General features: G+C 32.1%; 1 protein-coding gene across 1 annotated transcript; it reads right to left on the minus strand.

Annotated features, from left to right (window-relative positions):
• Positions 1 to 19,905: 19,905 nt before the first annotated feature.
• Positions 19,906 to 20,977, minus strand: LOC140894475 (guanylyl cyclase 1-like). Its single transcript, XM_073302976.1, has 4 exons — positions 20,851 to 20,977; positions 20,557 to 20,629; positions 20,284 to 20,359; positions 19,906 to 20,072 (listed from the first exon to the last, which is right to left on the minus strand). Exons 1-4 carry the CDS (start codon positions 20,954 to 20,956, stop codon positions 20,040 to 20,042), a joined length of 288 nt encoding a protein of 95 aa, XP_073159077.1. The 5' UTR covers positions 20,957 to 20,977; the 3' UTR covers positions 19,906 to 20,039.
• Positions 20,978 to 24,238: the final 3,261 nt, after the last annotated feature.

The following is a 24,238-nucleotide window of genomic DNA, read 5'->3' on the forward strand; positions in this document are numbered from 1 at the left end:
TTCAAATTAAGGGGGGGAGAATTGTAACACCCAATATTTTTTTTATACGTAAATTCGCATGCATAATTAGGGAATTTATTTATTTAAAATTTTAGATTATGGGTTAAATATTTATGTGAAATTATTTGTGCATGTTTTAAATTATTTTCAAGCATTTAACCCATAATTAGTGATTTTCACGATTTATGGAAATTTAATTATTTTATCGCGTAGACGGGACCGTGGACGGACGAGATACCAAAATATTTAGCCAAAAATATTTTATGAGTTTTATGAGCCTTAAAATAATATTTTAAGGTATTTTGTCAAGAAAATGTTAGTATTTAATTATATATTATTTAAGAGTTGATTTTTTTGCAAAAATTAGCCCCTTTATTGGCTTTTATAAAATTTTAAAATTTGCCTATTATTTTATTTCGGGATTTAGGAATTTATATCAGATTATTATGTATTTTAAGAGTTTAAAATTTTAAATATTATGTTATATTATCTACCTAATTAGTTATATTATCTATTTAGCTTATATTTAAAGATTTTATTCCTAATATCCTACCCAATCCCTCCCATATCTCACGTCTAACTCCCTCAGCCACCTCCACCAGTTTCTTCCCACCTCCATCACGCCAATTAGCAGAAATCTTCAAGCCTCCATAGCCAAATTTTGAAGGTTTTGTCAAGTTTTTCGTTCGATCGTCGTCCCGGAGTCCGTAGACGCAATAGCCTTTGTTTTTATTCATTAAGGCATGTCTAAATCTTTCGTTTGGCCACCATATAAGATATTATGCATGCATTATGATTTTTATTTTCAGAATTGTTCTTGAACATCTCGAATTTCATGTAAGTTTTGATGTATGTTGCATATTTGATGATTTTCCAGCCATGGTTCACGTTTTTAATTGCATGGCTCGGTCCAGGGGCTAGGGCTCGGTCAAGGGGTTTCCTAGGGTGCCTTAAGGTCGAGCAAGATCAGCTGGTTCGGACTGGTTTGGGCTGGGTTTGGTCTGATGCAAGGGTTGGTCAAGGAGGTGACAGTCTAGGGTTAATAGGAAAAAGCCTTCGGCTTCTAGGTGTTTGGCCATGGCTCGGGCTGAGCCATGGTGGGTTAGGTCTCTAGGGTAGTGGGTCGGGTCAGGTCGGTCCGGGTCCGGGTTAGGTGGGCCGGGCTCGAGTATTTTAACTTTTAAATATATTATATTTTAATTGGTTTTTGGGCCAATTAATTAGAAATAAAATTATTTGGGCTTCCAAATAATTTTATTTGGGCTTTTTAAAATTATTTTTAAGTTAGCCCACTAATTTTTATGGGCTCGTGGGTCCATAGAAATTTTTGGGCCAGTCAGTGTATTTTTGGGCCAGTCTAAAATTTTATTGGGTTTAATTAAGTTAATGGCTTAAATATTTTTATTTAGTCCCAATTAAGTTTAATTAAGTTATTTGGGCTAAGATATGATTAATGGGCTTAGAGTGAGTGACCAGCAGTCTGGACCAACCCATGAAAAATAAATAAGTTCGGAATATATATTTAATTATTTTTATGCATAAAGTCTATTTTAAGTATAAGTATATTATACTATGAAAAATTAATTAAATATATATTACGGACATATTTTCAGTGCATGCATTCATGAAATAATTTTTTGGCATGATTTAATGTTTAAGGTTGAGCTAGAAAATAATTTTTATGTTGGAAGTTGAAGTAGTGTGACAATTTAAGGGGGACCAGTCCCCACATGTTAAGGGCAGTTTACTGTCAATTTAAGGGTAGTTTACTACCATTAAGAGGTGATTCGTCACCGCCGCGTACGGTTGTTTTAAGAGACTGATCAGTCGAACTTTTAAGTTTAAGGTTACACTACGGATATGACCATGCGATGTTAGAAAATGTTATGCTCAACAATATTATGTATGTATTATATGATTATATCTAAGATCAAGTTTAAGCAAGATTTTCAGTCATGATTCATGATTTTTAAGCATGCTCATTCATGTATATGATATGTATTAATGTAATTATGTGATGCATTATTTTTAATCTTGTTATAAAGGATTAGACATGTTGAGCCTCTAGGCTCACTACACTTATATGGTACAGGTGAGTACGTAGAGGAAGATGTAGTTCCTACCGGTGGTGAGGACGTATGAGCGGACGCGCAGTGATCCCCCGTGACCGCCGGCTGAGTTTTCATGGATATTTTAAGAATTTTAAAACTCTGTTTCTTTTATGTTTTGTCAGTGGTGAATTTTAGTATTATTTTTATTAAGTAATTTTATTGCATGCAAACTTTTAGGTAGATTGTCTGACAGTATTTTAATAAAGTTTGACTCAGTTATTTTAGTAAAAATGTTGCGTTTTATTTATATTATTTTTAAATCTGTTTATTTTGTGCATATATGTATGGGCATGTATGTACATCTATTTTACTTAGTATTATTTTTTAAAAAAAAAAAATTCCGCATTTATTAGTAGTAGACGTTTCACACAAGGAGCACCAGATGACGTGATTGCAGGTAACTGTTCTCTTTATGGTTATCCTGCATATGTATTGATTGATACAGGTGCATCCCATACGTTTATCTCTGCCCAATTTGTTTCATTGCATTCTTTGCCTGTCGAAACATTACCTGTTGTAGTATCTGTTTCTTCTCCTTTGGGGAGGGGTCTTATATCGATTCAAACAGTTAAGAATTGTGTACTACAGTATGATGATAATGAGATTGAGATAGATTGTTTTGTACTTGGTATGTCTGATTTTGACTGCATTATCGGGATTGATATGCTAAACAAGTACAGAGCTACCGTCGATTGTTTTCAGAAGGTAATGAGATTCAGACCCGAGATGGCTGGAGAATGGAAATTCTATGGTAAGGGTTCACGTGCTAAGATTCCTCTCATTTCTGTATTATCTATGACCCGACTTTTGCAGAAAAGAGCGGAGGGATTTCTTGTATATGCAGTTGACATTTTGAAAGCTAGCCCGAACCTGGCTGATTTGCCAGTAGTTAGTGAATTTGCGGACGTTTTTCCTTATGAGATTCCAGGATTACCTCCGTATCGTGAGATTGATTTCAACATCGAACTGATGCCAGGAACTGCACCGATTTCGAAAGCACCTTATCGAATGGCACCAGTTGAACTGCAAGAGTTGAAAGAACAGTTAGAAGATTTACTGGCCAAGGGATACGTTCGACCAAGTGTTTCTCCTTGGGAAGCTGCAGTACTGTTTGTCAGAAAGAAAGACGGTTCAATGAGATTGTGTATCGACTACCGGCAACTGAATAAGGCAACGGTAAAGAACAAATATCATTTGCCTCGTATTGATGATTTATTTGATCAGTTGCAGGGTTCTTCAGTCTATTCCAAGATCGATCTGAGATCTGGATATCATCAGCTGAGAGTCAGGGATTCTGATATTCCAAAAACTGCTTTCAGAACCAGGTATGGCCATTATGAGTTTATAGTTATGCCGTTTGGTCTGACGAATGCTCCAGCTGTATTTATGGCTTTGATGAACCGTGTGTTTCAGAAATATCTCGATGACTTCGTGATTATTTTTATTGATGATATTTTGATATATTCGAAGAATTTAATTGATCATTCTGAATATCTGAGAAAAATATTGAAGACTTTAAGAGCCGAGAAACTATATGCTAAACTGTCAAAATGTGAGTTTTGGCTGAAACAGGTTGTCTTTCTTGTACATATCATATCTGGAAATGGTATTGATGTTGATCCAAGTAAAGTCGAGGCAGTGATTAATTTGTCTAGACCTACATCTGTTCCTGAGATTCGTAGTTTTATGGGTTTGGCTGGGTATTATCGTCGTTTTATTAAAGATTTTTCCAGTATTGCGAAGCCGATTACTCAGTTGACTCAGAAAAATGCTCCTTTTATCTGGTCTGAAGCTTGTGAATCAAGTTTTCTGGAGTTGAAGAAACGACTGACCAGTGCACCAGTCTTGACGATCCCTTCAGGTACTAGTGGTTTCACTGTTTATTGTGATGCATCTCATCGAGGTTTAGGTTGTGTTTTAATGCAGCGAGGACATGTAATTACTTATGCCTCACGAGACCAGATATCCGATTCATGATCTTGAATTGGCCGCCATTTTTTTTTCTTTGAAGATTTGGCGACATTATTTGTACGGGGAACAGTTTGAGATTTATTCTGATCACAAGAGTCTGATATATTTGTTTTCACAGTCAGAATTGAATATGAGACAGCGACGATGGCTTGATTTGCTGAAAGATTTTGATTGTGAAATTAAGTACTATCCGGGGAAATCGAATGTAGCAGCTGATGCATTGAGTCAAAAGGTATGTTCCTTATCCTTATCGACGATTGGTGTATCGAATTTGATTGAAAACTGTTGTCTATCTGGATTAGTATTTGATACGAATTATCAGCCTCTGCGACTTTATCAAATTCAAGTTGAACCAGCATTGTTGTAGCGAATTAGAGATGCTCAGAAAAATGATCAGAATGTGCAGAACTCGATTGAGAAAGTCCGATCAGGGCATGTATCTGAATACCGGGTTCGAGATGATCTTCTTTACGTTCACAATCGCCTAGTAGTGCCTGATATTTCTGATGTACGTCAACAACTACTGAAAGAAGCGCATTGTAGTCGTTACAGTATTCATCCTGGTTGTAGGAAGATGTACAATGATCTGAAGACTCATTATTGGTGGAAACAGATGAAGTCAGATATCACCGATTTTGTGTCTCGATGTCTTAATTGCCAGCAAGTGAAGACTGAAAGGAAGAAACCGTCTGGTTTATTACAGAGTTTATCCGTGCCTGAATGGAAATGGGATCATATTTCTATGGATTTCGTGACAAGATTACCTCGATCTTCTAGAGGCTGTGATGCTATCTGGGTGATTATTGACGAAATCAGCGTGTTTCATTCCTTATCGCATGACATATAGACACGACCAGATGGCAGAAATTTATGTTCGAGAAGTTGTTAGATTGCACGGAGTGCCGAAATCCATCGTATCAGATCGTGATCCTCGATTTACATCACATTTTTGGCACAGCTTACAGAGTGCTTTGGGTACTCAGTTACACTTGAGTACAGCTTATCATCCACAGACTGACGGACAGTCTGAGCATACTATTCAGACATTGGAGGACATGTTGAGAGCTATAGTGCTTGATTTTGGCACTAGTTGGCAAGAATCACTATCTCTTTGTGAAATCTCGTACAACAACAGCTATCAATCGAGTATTGGAATGGCTCCTTTTGAAGCTTTATATGGAAGAAAATGTCGATCTCCTCTGTACTGGGATGATATCTCTGAATTACCTGACACTGGCCCTGATATGATACGTGATATGAATGAACAGGTGAAGCTTATTCAGAGAAGAATGACGACAGCTCAAGATAGACAAGCGAAATATGCCAATGTTCGACGTCGACCTTTGTCGTTTGAACAGGGGGATAAGGTGTTTCTGAAGATTTCTCCATTCAGAGGCACTGTCAGATTTGGCAAGCGAGGGAAATTGTCTCCACGATATATCGGTCCTTATGAATTTTAGAGAAAATAGGCAATCTCGCCTATCGATTAACACTTCCTCCATAATTATCTGGAATACATGATGTCTTTCATGTATCTATGCTTCGAAAATATCTTGCGGATGAATCTCATGTGCTTCAATCTGATGAGGCTGAACTCGACGAGACTTTGAGTTATTTTGAAAAGCTAATTCAGATTCTTGATCGAAAAGAGAAGCAACTACAAACGAAGACTATTCCACTTGTGAAAGTTCAGTGGAGTCGTCATGGTATTGAAGAAGAAACTTGGGAGACTGAATTAGATATGATGCAACGATTTCCAGAGATGTTTTATTGATGTGAGTCTCCTTTAGTTTTATGTTATTTGATATCTGTTATATGATCTGTGGATACTACTTGAGATTTCGAGGACGAAATCGTGTTTTAGTGGGGGAGAATTGTAACGCCCGGAATTATTTAATTTTTGATCCGAGAATATTTAATTTGGGAATATTTGGAGTTTTGATTTAAATTCTAATATTCTTAAATTATTTAGGATTGAAATTGAAAGTATTGAGAAGCTGAGGACCAAATTGCAATTTTTGAATAGTTGAGGGGCTAAAGTGCAATTGGTATGAAAGTTATCAGAATTGAAAGTGAATATTCAGCATGTACACGTGTGATGCAACACTTATTTCCATCAGCTTATTCAGAATTGGAAAAGGAAGAAACCGAGAGCAAAACCAAAGAATTTCCAAGTTCAATCTTCATCTTCCAATTCAGATATCTTTTGATACGGGTATCTGATTTCGATTCCAAAAGATGTTCTGGAATCCTCGCAACGAAACCTTCGAATTTATGTAAGTTTTCTCTTAGTTCATCAAGGTTTGAGAATTCGAAATGGACAGAGATCAGACTTGTGTTTGAATTGTTGTTGATGAGCTTCTATCTTTTGTAATATTGAAGTTGGGTTGAGGATTGATTGTTGTATCATGTTCTTATGATTTCCCAGCTATGATTCGACTTTTATACCTGCTGATATGTTGGTTTTGATTGATATTCAGCTGATGAAAAGATGTATATGATTATAGAATTGTATAGATGTGTTCGGGATTGCCGAATTATACCGATATGCCGTCGAACTTAGGATTTGAAGCGATTTGCTATTGTTTCTTGGATAAGGTGTTGCTGGATTATTAGCTGATGATTCCTTGGTTTGAATACTGTGATTTCAGCGCATAAACAGGACACATCGAGCTTGAGAACATCGACGTCAAACCGGTAGAGAATTGAAGCAAGGTTTGAAACTATTCTACATTCAAGTTGTATGGTTTTGAGCAGATTTTGAGTCAAGGCTTATATTGGTTTATTGTACAGCTTTGGTCAGTTAGAAGACATCCTAAACATCACATTTGAAAGGTAAAAGTGGACTACTATATTTGATTGGGATTACAACTCGAGATGGTTTGTATCGAGTTCCCTTAAATCACATACTTATTTGCTTAATTGCTTTTATATGCACTTCTATGCTTTATTGAATGAGTCTTTGATGTTATGAATGATTTGTTGATGATATATGTTGCATTCATCTTGCAAGACTTATTCTTTGATTTCGAAATGAACGGAAACGTTCGAATAGACGATTTGAGGGATTGTATATGTATGGCCTGGGTAGTTGTTTAGCCTAGCATCTGATTTACATATATAATGGCTTCAAAGTCTAGAGAAGTGAGATAAGTAGCCCCACCTCGATCGGGAGAGTCGGTGGATTAGTTATGATATCTACTTCTCGGGATCCCAACCGACGAATGAAGAGATGAACCTTGTTTTAAAACATGCATTGAAGTTATGTTCTTTATATCATGATCTTGATATATGTTTGTATGCATGTTTAGTTGCTTTTACTGGGAAATCTATTTCTCATCGAAGTTATCCGGCTATTGTTTTGTTGTATGTGTCATTGCAATAGGAGGGAGTAGAATCAGGCAAAAGCGAATGTGAAGAACAAGGGATGAGAAGATAGCGTGATGATCCAAGTTTATTGAGTTCTTGTGCTGTCAATGTTAGAGTTGAGTCCAAAACCATGAGCATGTTATAGCTACTTGTTCCAAGACTTGTAGTTGATTTAGTTGTTGTCTTGTTGATGTCTATAGGATGTGAGATGTATGTAAATCCTTGAGATATTATAATGTAGCTTGATCTTGAATGTGTAACATTGCTTCTTGCATGTTTATAAGCCTTTATTGTTATGATTTTAAAGTCTTGTGATGGTCAATTCCTATCAACTACATCATGTTAGAATGCATGTTAGCTTATGTTATTGATATAGGCTTTGTATGAGATGATAGGAATTGATTATTGAAGGAAAGAACTTGTTCATGACGGCAAACGTTTCTGTTATTTTTCTACTGGACCTGTGCTCGCTCGATCGGGCAATTCTTACCGATCGAGCGAGGCTGTTATAGCATGAGCAGAACACTTGAAAGAAGTGGCTCGCTCGATCGGTCATTTCTTGCAGATCGAGCGAGGCCACTATTATCTGCACCCGAGAGTTTGAGCATTGTGCTCGCTCGATCGGTAGATTTTTACCGATCGAGCGAGGTGCTCACCCTTTTAAAAAAAATATATATATATTTTTTTTAGACATGGATTCTTGTTTATTCTTTTTGATGATTTGATTATTGAGAGATTAGAACTCGGGTCATCACAACAGGTGGTATCAGAGCAAGAAAATTCTGGACTTAGCTAGACTGTGAGAAACCTTCTACTACAAAAGCTTTTGATGACAAATTAAAGATATATTAACAAATATCACTAAACTCAATGTTGTTGTTGTTGTTGTTGTTGTTGTTGTTGTTATTATTATTATTATTATTATTATTATTATTATTATTATTATTATTATTATTATTATTATCTTTGTAAAATAAATAAATGATTTTAATGATAAAATAATGAATTAATAACAAAAATACTAAATCCACTCACTTTTATTATTAATATTATTATTTATTAATTTAAATTAGTATTTTATATTTTATATTAATTAATAGTTTATATCATCATCTAAACATCTTAAATAAAATTTTTCTTAAATATTATTATATATTTAAGGATAATTTCACTAAGCATTATTTCATATTAATTAATAATTTAATTTCCATCCTAAATTTATCATATTTAATTAGCGTTTTGTTTTCTTCTCTTTCACCAAATAAAAACTAAACTTATCAAGTATAATGAAAGATTATTTATTACACTTTTAATTATAAATTTTTCATTAATTATTTAACAAAATAGTTTTTTATTCAAAAATACAAAATATAAAAAAATTCAAAATAAATTAATCTCCGTAACAAATTATTTTTTAATGAATAATAACGATGTTAATTACATTGTAAAAAAATAATTTAGTATAATACATAATAATTTACATATATCAAAATATTCTAATTTACCATGTTTTTATTAATATTTTATTTTTGTATCAATTCATATATAATGTTTTTTTGTCAAAGTAATCACCCAAATGCATGATATTTTATTTATATTATAGTGTATATTTCGTAAGGAATTATTAATAATCATTGATTTATAAGCTATACGATAATAAATTTAAATAATCAATGTTTTTCTTTGAAGTGATACAACTATTTTTTAGAATCAAACAAACTAATATTATAATCTCGAACCAAATAGTATAAGTATAGAATTAGTAAAAACATAGATCTTTGAATAAATCATCGTAATAAATAACTGAAATAAATCTTGGATATTTGATTTTATGTCTATTTATTTTAAATTTTTGAAATTTTTGAAAACATCATGTAATTTTTATTATAATCATTTATTTTTATTCGAATACTTTTTATTAATAACTATTTGAATTGACCTTATAATAGAGCTTTGAAATAAATCATCATAATAAGTTATTGAAACAAATCTTGGATTTTTAAATTTTTGTCTATTTATTAATTTTTTTTTGATCCAGAAAAATCCATTCTTTTTTTCAACGATTTCAGACATGCAAAACAAACTCACGGGTTTTTTGTACAAGTGAAACATGGGTGGGCTAAGAAACTCCCTTCGCTTCTTCAAAATCTGGTCAGCAGTGGGGCCGGTGTACTTCGGCGGAGTGTAGTCGAAGGGTGGCATCACAGGAGTTATGTCTGAGTCGTTCGCCACATTAATACATGCATCGACAGCTTGAGTCTTCCATCGTCGGCTTGTTTGGAACCGTCTCGGTTCCCACAATCTCCTCCTGATCATCACAAGACTCCTCATACTCCTTGTATATATCTCGTTTGTGAATGTTAATGTCTGTTGTATATATATGTGTGTGTGTGTGGGTGGAGATGGAAGAACTGTTGGTCTCAGGTGCGACATCATGAGATAAAAACTATGAAAATTTAAGAATAAAATAGACACCAAGATTTATGTGAAAAACTCCCAAAAATTATTAGGGTAAAAACCACAGTCAAGATCAAAATATTTCACTATAATATTTGAAAAATTACAACATTTCTTTGTGTTTTCAAAGAGACACTGGCTCTCTTAATACAAAAAAAAAACCTATATCACAAATATATATAGAAATAGAAGGGAGATGAAACTCAAGAACAGAAGAAAGAACTTGAGAATGAGATGCTAGAAATGAAGAGCGGAGGGCTCTATTTATAGAGCTCCTCCGCGTGAACAAAACAAAATTCACAATCTGCTTCCTCGTCATGCTTTCGTTTCAAAACTTCTCACCTGCCATAATTGACAAAGGAAAAAGAGACGTGCACTTTGCCTATTTTCCACCTACCTTATTAAATGTTGCTGACATTTGTCTGACATTTCTCCTACTTGAAGATTTGATTTAGAATCAAACACATCTCCACATATCCTTTGAATTTTGCCATTCCCTGTTGTTTATGTTTTTGTTAGGCCAGTTGAGGATCTACACCATTCGAACTTCTCTGTGCTCACTGGCTTGGTCAGAACATCAGCTATGTTATCCTTCGTAATATGGTTGATATGATTTATAACACTTGAATCATAGGTCGATCCGGCTCGTGATCACAAGTTTTCCGCATCGATTAGAATCGTATTTGATTTGAATTCAAAATTAATGAATTTGAGCTGAATTTAAACATATTTGCGTGTTATTCAGATCGAATTTGTGCCATAGATTCGTGATATTGGTTTGCATAAGTGTAAACGTATATACAACTTCATTATTCATTTAACAAACTTGCTAAAATTTCCAGAATTTGAACATGAATCCAAGATGTCAGAGAACACTTAAAATGTTTTAACCAAAAAAAAAAAATAGAGTGGCCCAATCCCAATGACTAGGCCCAAATGCCCACCTAAGAATTAAACAAAATAAAAAAAAATTCCCTATCAAATCCTTATATTTTGAAACAATATTTGAAAAACTATTTTATTCTAATTTAAACTTGACATATTGCTATTATTGGGGTTTTTTAAATAAATATAATAAATTTTAAAAAGACTTAAATAAATATAACAAATTTTAAAACTTTTAAAAAATATAATAACGTGGGGTTTGAAACCCCACTTCCTTGAAGAGTTGGGGTTTGAGACCCCGACTCCTCATTTGTTATTTTCGAGGAGTCGAGCTTTGAAACCCCTACTCCTCATAACCTATTTTATATATATATATATATATATATATATATAATATTAATTCTTTTCATTAGTATTTTTTAGTTTTATATTTACAGATTTAATTGTTTTTGCATGTTAAAAAACAATTATTATGAGTAAAAAAATTTTAGTTGTTTAAAATTTTTATAATACAGTTGAACTTTTATAAATTAATAATATAACGACGATGATAATTTATTAATTTAAAAATGCATTAATTAATTGATAAATTAATAAATTATTATTTATAGAGTATTGTTGATTCAAAATGAATATAGAGATTAATTATATAAGAAAATTATGTTTTATTAATTTTCATAGATTTATATAAGAGTCTTCTAAATCGAGTTTGAAAAAAATATTATTTTCATAATTAATAATTATAAAAAGTATTTTTAAAGTTTTATATGCATATATGTTTTTCCTATTATAAATTTAGAATGAAATAAAACGATAAAATAAACTTTCATAAATTTAATTTTTATAAAAGATAAATTTGTTCAATCTCGACTTGGATTGATATGTTAAATTAATAGTTTTAATAAATTAATAAGATTATAATTTTTTTAAAAAAACTATTATAAAAATCTATGAAAATAAACATATATAACCAAAACCACGTTCATTCAATCAAAAAATAATTTTTAAAACAATAATTTATTAATTTAGCGGTTAATTGATATCTTTCTAAAATTGAATATCATTGATCAAAATATTATTAATTTATAAAAGTTCTACATTATGATAATATTCCAAACATCTAAAATATTATTAACTTTCGTTTTTTTAAAAATACTATTAACCATACTCGTCACTTTTCAAACATTTAATTAATAAATTGAAAAAAAAATAAACAAATGTCTATTTACCAATTCCAGGAGTAACAAAATATATTTTTTAAAATAATAATTTATTAATTCATCGATTAATTAAAACTTCTCTAAATTATTATTATTATTATTATTATTATTATTATTATTATTATTATTATTATTATTATTATTATTATTATTATTATTATTATTATTATTATTATTATTATTATTATTATTATTATTATTATTATTATTATTATATATAAAGAATTTCCCCGTAGACGTCATATTTTCATTTACCGAGATTGATCTTATGTGTTATAAATATTACATTTTTATTTTTATTAGTTTTTTTCTAAAATTTTGATATTTCAAATTTTTATATTTTTTTCAACTAAACACTATGGATAAGATAAATTGATAAATAAATTTTAAATTTATTTTTTATATTATTTTATAAATAAACAAATAAATTTAAATATTATCGAAAAAAAAATATTTATACATAACATATAATATTAAATATATTATATGATTTTATACACACACAACGTGTGTGTGCGATTATGCTAGTTATTTTATAAAGAAAATATAGTCAAAATGTTCTTGTATATTTACTCATTTTGTGTTTTGGTCATTTAAGTATTTAATTTTGGATATGGTCCTATAAGTTAAATTATATTTTGGTTTTTAGTATTTTCTTCATGGATTATCGACGTGAAATCAGAAAATGATGACGTGCGAACTAAAAAATTTTCACAACATTGAAAAATGATGATGTATTTGTTGTGGCGTCAATACTTGAATGTCATGTTTTCAAAATCAGATTGGACCGATCGGTTCAACCGGTTCGACCAGGAATCGGTCACCGGTGTGGTCTAAAACACTCTAAAAAACCATTTTAACCGTTCAACCGATCAGAATCGGTCAAGAATCGACTAAGAACCAAAAAATTGATTTTTTATTTTTTTTTAAAATAGTTTTTTATTTTAAAACCTTAATTTAATATTTTATTATATATACATGGTTATTTGAAATTTTTTCTTCTTTAAAAATATTATTAAATTAATATTAGAGTTTTTTAATTAATTTATTTATTTTATAAAAAAATATATAATTATAACTAATATTTTGAATATATTTATATAATTATTTATTTTTCAAACGACGATAAATACATTTTTTTCTATTTATATAATTTTTTTGGTTTTTATAATTTAAAATATATTATTAATTATATTAAATTATATAAACGTTTTTTTGGTCCGACTGTGCGGTAAAAAAAAATTGACCGATTAGATCATTTTTTAAGTTAGACCGGTTCGATCACTGACCTGGTTATAAAAATATTGTTTAAATTAAAAAGGACTAAATACCAAAACATAACTTAACTTACAAGACCAAAATCCAAAATTGAATACTTACATGACCAAATCACAAAACAAAAAAACTTACCAGACTATTCTGACTATTATTCCTTTTATAAAAGTTCGATTATATTACAAACTTTTTCCAAACATGTAGAACAACTATAGATGCAAATATAAAACCAAAAAATAATAATAGTAAAATTGAATATATATATATATATATATATATATATATATAAATAAAATATAAATGTATATACAATGAAGAGTTGGGGTTTCAAACCCCGACTCTTCGAAAATAACAAATGAGGAGTCGGGGTCTCAAACCTCAACTCCTCAATGAAGCGGGGTCTAAAACCCCATGTTATTATATTTTTTTAAAATTTTAAAATTTGTTATATTTGTTAAAAAAAATTAAAATTTATTATATTTATTTAAATAACCCTTGTATATGACTATTCCGATGCCAAGATTAATAGAACCAAAGTCTCATGGAGATAAACTCAAGCATTAATACATTTGAAACATTAAAATTAGAGAAGCAATAAACAAGGGTCGTTGGATGCAACACATGGACAACGCTCATGTGCTAGCATAGACAAACCCCGTAATAGTTTATCGATTTATGTAACTCAACACTGATGATTGCATATGAGAAAAGTCGAGCTAGTAAAAGACGTGAAAAATGAACGCTGGTGAGGACAATTTTAGAATAAAAAATCTTCCCCATAAATAGTTTTTAAAAGGAGTCTCTTATTTATTTATTATATCATCAGTGCTCTTTTGTAAGCTAATCCTAATGTGATATTTTATTTGTTGTTTTCAAATTAATGGTTTTTATTTTTTTAAATGGCTAATAAAGTTATGTAGCACATAAGATACAAATATGAACACAAAACAATTTTTTTAATCTTTATACTTACATATCAAAATATTTTTGATCTCTAAACATTTCAACATATCATTTTTAGTATTTAAACTTTAAATCGTCGTTAATTAATTTTATTCATTGCAATTTTTAGTTACTTAAACTCAAACCATCATCGTAGCTCTACATATGATTAAGATTTTATTAGCTGAAAATATTTAATATAATATCATTTTAGTCATTCTCTGTGTGATCGAATTGGACTTAATTACTTTATTATAATTTGACACCGTACGCTTGCGAGCGAAAATACCGCAACAAATATCAATTTTTATTAGTTACTTCATAATGAAATATTATTAATATATGACGATATGAGTGAAAAATATTACCTTTTATGTAAAATTATTATCATATTTTCTTCGTCATGTTATAAAGAAAATGAATATTGTGTAATATATGTTTATTTGTGAGAATCCGAAATTTCAGTAAACTAAACTCGAGGTGCACTTATTGAAAGTAGACTGAAATTTGGCAGACTGAACTTGAGGTAAACTGGAATCGAGGTAAACTGAATCAAGGTAAACTGAACCAAGGCGAACTAAGTTGACCAGTTGACAAAGATCAGTCCAGTAGCTAGACTGAAGTCCAGCTAGTGCTCCAGATTTGTAACTGATGTATTTAATTACTCAAAGTTATGAAAAATAATGGCATTTAATGGGGAGCCTAACAGTCAGATTCCACTCTATAAATAACACTCAGATTTCTGAGTAAAAGTTACACAATGTTCTGAGCAAATCACACGCAAAAGTGAGTTTGAGCGTTTAGTTGAAAGTTCAGTCGAGCAAGGAGTAATGTTCAGTCGGGAAAGTGAACAGTTGCAAGATCAACCGAAATTCAGTTTAACAATCTACAGTAAGTGGGCTTTCGATTTTAAAGTTAATATTACGTGTTGAATAATCTAAGTTTTGATATTGACTCAATCCAACAAAGTCTCTAAACTGATGTCGCGAAGAAAAAGCTAAATTGATCAAAGCAATAGAAGAACTAAAGATCTCGAATCCAAAAAGAAGAAGACAATGAAGAACAAATAGCGAAAGGATCCTCAGAACAAGCTTAGTTGAGTCCAACTGAAAGTATGAAGACAACCAAATTCAGTTTAGCTTGCTAAACTGAATCAAGTGATCCTGACTCAACTATTGCTCAACTAAACTGACTAAGAGTCAAAGCAAGATAAACTAATTCAAGATATGTTTCCTCGACTGAGTAATAGATTAGAGAAAGGAATCCTTATGGGTAGACTTTTACGTATCAGACAAAAGTACCGAACACAGGAATATATCAGTGTACGTAAATGTCAGAGAATGTTGAAGAAAATACAAGCCAACAGTAAATGATTTGAATTTGAATAAAGCCGTTGAAGGATGTCTATAAATAGAAGATCAAGAGAAATCAGAGCAAGAGAGAGACATAATCCTAAAACTTCAAAATACTCTCGAACACTCTGTATACAAGAAGAAAGACATCAAGAACAGTGATAGTCAACTGATCAAGCACAAGTATAAAGTCTTATCTGATCAAGAGTAGGATCAGTCTGTGCTACGTTCTATCGAGTTGTAAACACAGTGGTAGATCAGTTTGGTGAACGGACAAAACACTATTGTTGTAACAAGAAGCAGTCTAGGGCTGTTCTCTTGAGTTTCTAGGAGTTCTGGGATAGGCAGTGAGTATGATTTTATTTGATAAAAAGATAAAATATGATTTTGTATGTAAAATAAGATTTTATATATGGAATATGATTTTATCCTTTTAATTTAAATTGTCATTGCATGTTATCCAATAAATTAATTTTGAATTAAATGTTATTGGATAAGGATGATCGATTGCCATGACCAATTTTGTAGGTGTATGTTAGGAATTTACATTTGTTTTTATTGTTGTTGGATTTATTAATGGGCCTGGTTTATGGCCCAATATGAATTGTCATATGTAATAAAAGTGGGCCTGGTTTATGGCCCGTTCCCACCCCTTAAAATGTATCTCCTACTTGTCATGGTTATTTATTGTAAATACATTAGACTTAGTGGGAGATGAAGATTTGAAGACGGAGGTGGGCCCAGCAGACAATAAAGACTGAAGAAATGTAAATTGGAAGCGCAATGTAATAGGATTGCATTGCATACCTGCATATTACCTAGGATTGGACTTAGACTCGTGATTGGCAACCACGGGTCGATTAGAAATGGAATCGATCATCCTATATAATATATGATATTATAGTTGTATGCATGTTTTAGACAAAATTGTATGAATCCCGCAAGCATACAAATTTTAAAATGATGAGACAAATTTTCAAAATTAAAATCCCTCATTTTAAATATGATTTAAAATTGATATCAAGATAAATAAAGGAAATTTAAAATTGTTTAAATGTTCCTACCTTCCATCAACGATCAATGTATGAGATGCTACCCGCGGATACGGTCCGGCTCATATTATTGGGGGTGCCCGTTCGTCGGAAAGTTGTACATTGGATCGACACATGTTGTAAGTTGGGTGGAACTCCCATGGGATCGGCTCATATTATTGGGGGATCCACATGGCGACCGTCCATCACAACTTAATATTGATGGGTCATCTTGACATGTCACAATAAACGGCGTCATATTATTGGGCCCTTACCTAAGACCGCAAATGAGGAGCACGCGAGAGGAGGCACTTACTAAAACCATCGATTTCTTCGTTTCTGGCGTAATATCTATTCCCCGATTTATCAATTCCAGAAAATGTTCTGCTGGTGAATAGCGATGTGAACCTCGCCCACAGCCTAGACATCATGCTTCTTCAATTATTTGAATTGTAGAAATGACAAGTTTAATGACTCAGCGAGGAATTTCGGAGTTCACAGTTCCCTTGGATTTCATGGAAACCACGCTTCCAAGTTCATCAACGAATCAATCTAATTCGTTCCAACCAGCTGATAAAACTCGTTTAGTTCGATTGGTTTGAGAAGCCGACAGAATAAAAGCAATTAAAAAGTATAAATTTCTATCCAAAATAAGAAAAGAAAAACGAGAGTATAAATTAGAATTTTTAATCTTTTTGGACTTTAGCTTTTAAATATTTAAAATTTAAAAATATTTTTTTAACATTTATCTAAAGGTCGTTTTTGCTTTTTTAAAAATAAAAACACTTAGAAAAATCGAATTTATTTAAGCGTATTTTTAAGTTTGCAACTTCTTTATTCAAAGTGACCAGGGACGGACCTACTGTTGGGGCTAGGCTGGGCTTTAGCCCAGTCTAGCTCCAACCTTTAGCCCATATATATATTCATATATATTTATGTGTTTTAGAGCCCAATTTGATAAAATATATAGAAATGCTTTATTTTTCTTCTTCTTGAGCTTTCCCATTGTTTGATATGGGCCAAATACAATTTCAAATTGAGTTTTATAAATTTCAAAGTCTAGCAATTATATTGTGATAAATAGTAAATTATATAATAATATAACTTTAATTTATAATGGTAAATTTTACGAGAAATAAATTAATAATTTTTAATTATTATAGCACAACAAGATAGTGAAGTAGTAATTTTCTTATCTAATGAATAACAATTTCAATATAATTGATTAAAAAATAACAAAAAAATATTCATTGGTAAACCTCACGTGCTTAATCTTTTTTTTAAACAAATTAATGTAATATAATATAATATTCTCTATTAATTTTAAGAAACTAACATAATAAATTTTAGTTTTTATATCATTATTATGATATTGATATTTGATACATTAAAAAATTTAGGAAAGACTAACGATATATAAATTTAGAGACTAAAATATTTCTTAATATATATGTATAGTAGATATTTTTACAATCTTTGTTCTATAAATTTTCTGCACGTAAAATTTAGCCCCCCTTAAAAACAAATCCTGGTTCCGTCTTTGAAAGTGACTAAAATACTCGGTCCGTCCCGATTACAAAGACTTGTTTTTTTTTTATTATTTTTAGACAGATTAAAAAAAAATTCATTCGTAAAGCAAATTATGTATACACTTCCTATTTTTATCTTTATTTAATGCATTCAAAAATGGTTGCACAAAATGATCTATGCTTATATATTTGGACAAACAAAAAAAAACACGACATATATAATAGGGATGGCAGTGGCGGACCTACATGGTCTCGAAAAGGTGCGACCGCTTCATCTCAAATTTTAAAAAATTTAGTACTATATATATAGACAGTGTTTGAGATAGCTTTTTGGAAACATTTTTCAGCTATCTCCCAAACACTACCATAATATCTTTTTAAAATACAAATTTTAATGTGCAACCTCCTCAATTACAAAAGAGTCACCTCTATTTTGACTATCATGATAAACTTTGAGTAAATAACAATAAAGACATATTTGGAGATCACGACAAAATACTGAAAAAAAGATCATCTTAAATATTATCGTTTTGAAAGATTTTATGAAGTGACATATTTTCAGAGATTTAAACAATCACTTTAACTGGGTGTACACAAATTTGTTGTTATGTATAGCATGTTTTGATCCATCAAATTTATTTTTTTACTTATGATAAGAAAAGTTATTTTAATTTGCTCAGTTTTATCATCTAATTTTACTTTAATAAAGTTAGCACATCGTGAGCACCAACATCATACTTTTATTTTAGATATGAAGTAGCAATCAATTTTCTGATGTTGCAAAAATTAGCGAGATTGCTAAAAGGATCGTCTAATAGAAAAAAAAACATCAATATTTCATTTGATATATTTACTTTGGAAATTAGCAATGTTATATATCTGTTGTAACTGCAATAGAGAGTTTTTTTTAGTAATGAAAATTATTAAAACATCACTTCGTAATCTGTTGAAAATGATTAAATAATTGTTTGGTACCGTATGTGTTTGATACAGTTGATGAGTTGATAATGAAAATGTTATTCAGTATTTTCAAAGCATGAAATCTGGGAAAATGTTATTGCAAAAAACATATAAAATTAATATATGATATTTATTGTATATTTTTTAAAATCTATTGAATTCGCCCATTCTGATTAAAAATTTTGGGTACACCACTGAGGGACGGAATGAATGTTTGATTTATATTCGAACTTATAGAACTGAATTCAACCTCCATTTCGAGCTAAACTCAAGCAAAAAAAATATAAAATCAAACTCGAACTTGAAAATGTATTTAATTTAAGCCGAACTCAAATTATTAATTTTTAAAAAATACTAGTATTAATTTACAGACACTTAGCAGTCGCTTCTTCTAATCTTTTATTTTGAAAAACTTATTACATTTTTTATTATTCATAAAAAAAATGAAACTTTAATTTTTCTTCAAAATACTATTATTACTTTTATACACATGACAAATTAACGAATAAACCAAATAATAATATTATCAATACGAATAAATTATTTTGCTTATGTTTTGTTAAATTTTTAGTATTTATATTCTTTATTAAAAAAAACCCTAATATAATCGTTAACAAGTAAAATCCTAAATATAAAATACATGTAATACCCATCAAAAAAAATTTCGGGTAGCAATAAACTATTTAACATCCACGACTGCTGAACGTATATGTTTCCTCTGTAATTATGTACAAGTCTATAGACTCGAATTATATTCACACTAACACAGTGATGTATAAAGGGCGACAGATCAAGTCTATAGACTCGAATTATATTCACACTAACACAGTGATGTATAAAGGGCGACAGATCTGTGAGCAGCCAATAACCCAAATGAATGGCATTTCTTTCATCCAAAAACTGATAGAGAATCGACAATGATACAAAGAATTCATCCCTAACGAGTCCCATTTATCCTTTCGAGAGAAATCTGCAATAAAATTTGAGACACACCACCTTCTCTAGTTAATAAAAACGAGACGCACCGATCAACATGTTAGTAACACTGAGTCTTTCCACCTCTCAACAAGAGGAAAATATAATTCATCGGTGTTCAATATTTCAAGAACCGAGCTATTGTAGCTCAAATTGTCAGAATGTTAATATACATGGTGAAAGTAATGTAGAGTTGGTAGCTTTACCAGTAGAAGATCTTCATCAGTTCCAAAGGATTTATGCGCCTGTTCCAAACACCATGAAGTAATCTTCTCACGTTTTCTGCAATGTTTATAGAGTGAAAACAAACTACGTTTAAAACAAACTCAACAAATATGAGACTAAATTTTCAAAAATCCATCAGATGCGAAAACATCAGTAAGGTTAGGACTGCTTTATTGAAGTTCAAGGTGATTCTTAAGATTTCTAACGAAAAAAAAAAACGACATCATACATAGACATAGAAAAAACTTGAAAACCTTGAGCTGGCAGGATCCCGAATCTCAAACTCATCTGTACGAGCATCATAGCCACATATAACAATGTAATGTCCTGCAGAGCCAGTAGCAGAAATCAGTTTTATGTGCGCGCGCGTGCATACAATGAACTAGACCATGAGGGCAAAATCAGAACATTATAATAGCGACATGGCTAAATACATAATTACATTTTTAAATGGGATCACTTTCAGTACAATTCTACATGTGAAAGTAATCTTTTGCAAGACAGGTAATGAAGATTGCCGGTTAAATCACTACTTGATTAATTCTTACCAGTGTAGCCGGTGCTTCCACTACAGATATCAGAGACACAAACACCATCAGACCGAGAATTACTGCATCCAGAAAACATGGGGGGACTGAAACAAACAAAATTCATATTTTTTACAAGTTTGAAAGGTGAAATATTTCCAGGAAAATTGTGAAATATTATGAAGAATATAACATCCTTCAGTTTTTTTTCATTCTGCAAAAGACCGCCACTTGACAAATAAGCCCAGGTATTATGAAAAATAATTCCTTTTCGGTTTTGTTTTCCAAAAATACAGTTACAGTAGATGTCAAAGTATGCCAAAAAGTATTGGATAAAATATTTCAAAATTTAAAAATATTATGTTCCGAGTTATCAAATAATATAATATTAGAATTTAGTTAAAGGTAACATTTATATTTAGAGATTGAACATGAGAGAAAATACAATCTGGCGAGAGAGAATGAATATAAATGATAATTTCAGTTTTTATTCGGTAATGGTTCTGAGTCAGGACACAACCTAACCCCTGAAGATAAGCATCCGTGTAAACCACATACCCTCCAGATCCTGACGGTAAAGCTAACACCGGCGCAGAAGTCAACCGCCGTCGAAGCTCACAAAAGTTCTCCTCGCACTCGAAGGACCACTCGAAATCCACACCCTTACGGGTAAGCTGTGTCAAAGGTCATGATCCACCAGCTCTTAGCAACCCCACGAAGCTGATGAATGACTAACCTGATTCGGCGGTCATCAGTGTAGTCAATGGAATCGAACAACTGATCAATATCATCCAACCAACTATCGCAGTCAACTGGATTTTCTGAACCCATCAACAACGGCGGATTGAACGACTGAAACCTCTTCAGCAAGGTTTCTATAGGCGTCGCTGTAGTATCCATCTCAACCGTTTCAGTACTAGCTTGCTCAGTTGTAGGAATAACTGGCGGTGTGTTTTTGTTTATCACTCGACGAGGACCCATCTGATAATCAAATGTTAGGACACAAGATATCTCAATCGCTACAATCGATGCCCTTACAACCGCTTGGAATACCGGATACCAGTCGATAACAGAAACAGATATAACTCAAGTAGATCATGCTTTATAAATTAAATCACAAATCATGTAATTCAATAACTCTCAACAATAAAGCATGCTCGCATGGAATTAAGTATACAGTTAAATAATTCAAACACATGCGAGGAGCCAATACACGCAAACTCGATCTACCCCGCTCACTTTAGTTCAACCAAGAATCTTAACTCTCTGATACCACTTAATGTGAGACCTCGTTTCTAAACAACTAATCTCGGAGAAAACAACCAAAGACATAAAAAATTTTTTTAAAAGAAAACGACCGCGCCCGCGCCCTCTCCCTCTCCCTCGCCCTCGCCCTTGCCTTGCCAAGAACCAGCGCGCCCGCATTCTCAGAACGCGTGCCCGCGCCCTTACCTCGCCAAACGGCCGCGCGCCCGCGCCGATATCTCGCACAGAAATCCAAGACACCAAAAATAAATCCAACCAAACCTAAACACTTGCATTTAAAGTATCTGACAAGCCAATAGCAATACAAGAAAAGTTTAGGGAAGAAAAACATCCGATTCGGTAGTACCTACATCAATTCTTGCTTACAATACAAAACAAAAAGTTCGAATGACAAAACATGATCGTAAAACATAAACTAGATTGACATGCTGATTCGACTTCTAAACGAGTCTCACTTCTATCTCTTGCTCTTGATGCTAACCAGGTCTACGCTGACTTGATCCTGACCCTCCTGTTGCCAAGTACACATACAAAACAAAGCAACAGCCGGATAACCGGTGAGAATAATAATCCCAGTAAAAGCAACATAACAAGTAATACAACAATAAACATGCTTTTAAGACATCAACGAAATCAATAACAACATAATGAAATGCATGTCTTTAAAACGGGATATCAAAGCTGATAAACGAGGGATTACTGCTGTGCTTTTGGGATCCCGAGGATGAGATCATGTGATGACTCACCGACTCTTCCAATTGAGGTGGTGCCACATATCTCACTCCTATAGATTTTGAGCAACCATAATGAGTATGCTAGCACTAGGCGATACGACTACGACCTAGGCCACTCAATCATAGTTCCCAAACGTCCAAACAAAAGGGCGGTTCTGCCCGCTGAAATCAACGTAGGCTCAAGATGAATGCATAACAGAAACATAAAACATATGCCACATAGTCAAAAGAAAAATCAATCAACAAGACACAAGTTCCTCATGCTAGAACAAGTGTAGATGCAATATGTGATTTGAAAGGGAAACTCGAGAACCAACTGTCCCGAGTATGCTATCCCGCTACGATGACTGCTTTTACCTTTCAATGCAGTAGTTCCAACTCTGGAAAAGCTACAATAAAAGATTGTATCAACAACTATACAACATAAACAACAATCAACGGCTCAAAGAAAATCTCTTTACCGTTCTTCGTCCAATCACTCGACGACCAAATGCTGCTAATACAGGGCTCGACAAACTCCAACGAATCTGTACGAAGACAAGAGACGATCAACAACAACGATCAACTCACCAACCAAAGTTCAACAACCCGAAACGGTTCGAAATTCCAAAAACTCAAACGATGGCATAACGGCTATAAACTGAACAAACCGGAAACGCAGACAGCAGTTCAATACCGATATCAACTCATATCAATTCCCAAAAAAACAATAACAAAGCAAACCCATCAATCTAAAAATCCATATTTTTGAAAATGGCTTCCAAAAATCATAACAAATCCGAACGTCGTTCTAATTCAAAACCGACAGATAATAAACGATCAGAAATCTGTCAAGAACAACATACTCGAATCTCGAAAGATTCTAACAACATCCAAAAACTAGAATGTATCCGATCGTAGAAGAACTTACAATATAACAGAGCTCTCACTGCAGTGATCGATAATCTGCCTTCAGAAATAAATTCCAACGGCCGGATCGAGCTCGGACTGAAATCTGGAATCTTGGAGGCTTCTTCAATGGTGCTTCTCGGTTGGGAGGAAGATGAGGGAAGACTTCTCAATCAATTCTAAGTGTAGATATTATATAAAATCCAATAATTGCGTTTTAGTCCCTGAAATTTCCAAAATTTGCAAAAAGGACCCTGATAAAAAACAAGTCGGCTTGTGAACTCTGTAATCTCCGATTAACTCAAATAAACTCATTTAAGATAAAAACGGGGCATTACATATTGTTTCCATGCTTTGTAGGTTCTTATTTATGAAAACATGTTGAAGATCTATTTATAAGAGTGCTTGGACCGATCAGAAGGTACAACGAGATAGAGAGATCAAGAGAGTGAAACGTAGAGAGCAAAATACATAGAGAAAGTACTGCAGAAATTCTAGAGTATTGAAGATCGATCATTGAA

The sequence above is a fragment of the Henckelia pumila genome, chromosome 4 (assembly GCF_033568475.1).
Source record: "Henckelia pumila isolate YLH828 chromosome 4, ASM3356847v2, whole genome shotgun sequence".
NCBI classification, from domain to species: Eukaryota; Viridiplantae; Streptophyta; class Magnoliopsida; order Lamiales; family Gesneriaceae; genus Henckelia; species Henckelia pumila.